Source organism: Austrofundulus limnaeus, unplaced genomic scaffold (assembly GCF_001266775.1).
Source record: "Austrofundulus limnaeus strain Quisiro unplaced genomic scaffold, Austrofundulus_limnaeus-1.0 Scaffold1087, whole genome shotgun sequence".
Taxonomy (NCBI): domain Eukaryota; kingdom Metazoa; phylum Chordata; class Actinopteri; order Cyprinodontiformes; family Rivulidae; genus Austrofundulus; species Austrofundulus limnaeus.
This window is the reverse complement of record NW_013953489.1, coordinates 1-448: the sequence shown is the minus strand read 5'-3', so window position 1 is coordinate 448 and position 448 is coordinate 1. Positions and strand designations below refer to the sequence as shown.

At 52.5% G+C, this 448-nt stretch overlaps 1 protein-coding gene across 1 annotated transcript in view; it reads right to left on the bottom strand.

Annotated features, from left to right (window-relative positions):
* The window catches only part of ncbp3 (nuclear cap binding subunit 3), a gene marked incomplete at its 5' end in the record, with an annotated part of 9,943 nt that extends 9,537 nt beyond the window's left edge, over positions 1-406 (bottom strand). Inside the window, 2 exon segments of the mRNA XM_014030590.1 lie at positions 87-212; positions 301-406. Coding sequence (XP_013886044.1) covers positions 87-212; positions 301-406 — 232 coding nt within the window.
* Between the last annotated feature and the right edge of the window lie 42 nt (positions 407-448).

Genomic DNA, 448 nt, shown 5'->3' with positions numbered 1-448 from the left:
CGATATTTCAGTGTATCGATATTTTCTTACACCCCTACAGGTGAGCCTGTGGAACAGAACCTTCAGACGGTTCTGACGGGACTCACAGGAAGTGTCGTTGATCCACTCGATGTGGGCCGGAGGGTACTCTTTGAAGTACCCGAAGACGTCCTGAGTGCTCATGTCGTCCACGCCGCTCACATGGATGGCCTCCAGACGCAGCCTGGGGATGGCTGAGCACCACAGAAGAAGAACAGAGTCAACAAACTGTTGGTAAACAACACAACAACAACACAACAACAACACGCTGAGTCAGCATACCTTTCCTCAAGGCCTCTTTGTCCAGGCACACGTTCCTCTGAGCCACCGTCTCCTCACAGCGGAAATGAAAACGCCTCGCTCGCTTCTCCTTCTTCTCAATCGCCTCCTGGCACACACACACACACACACACACACACACACACACACA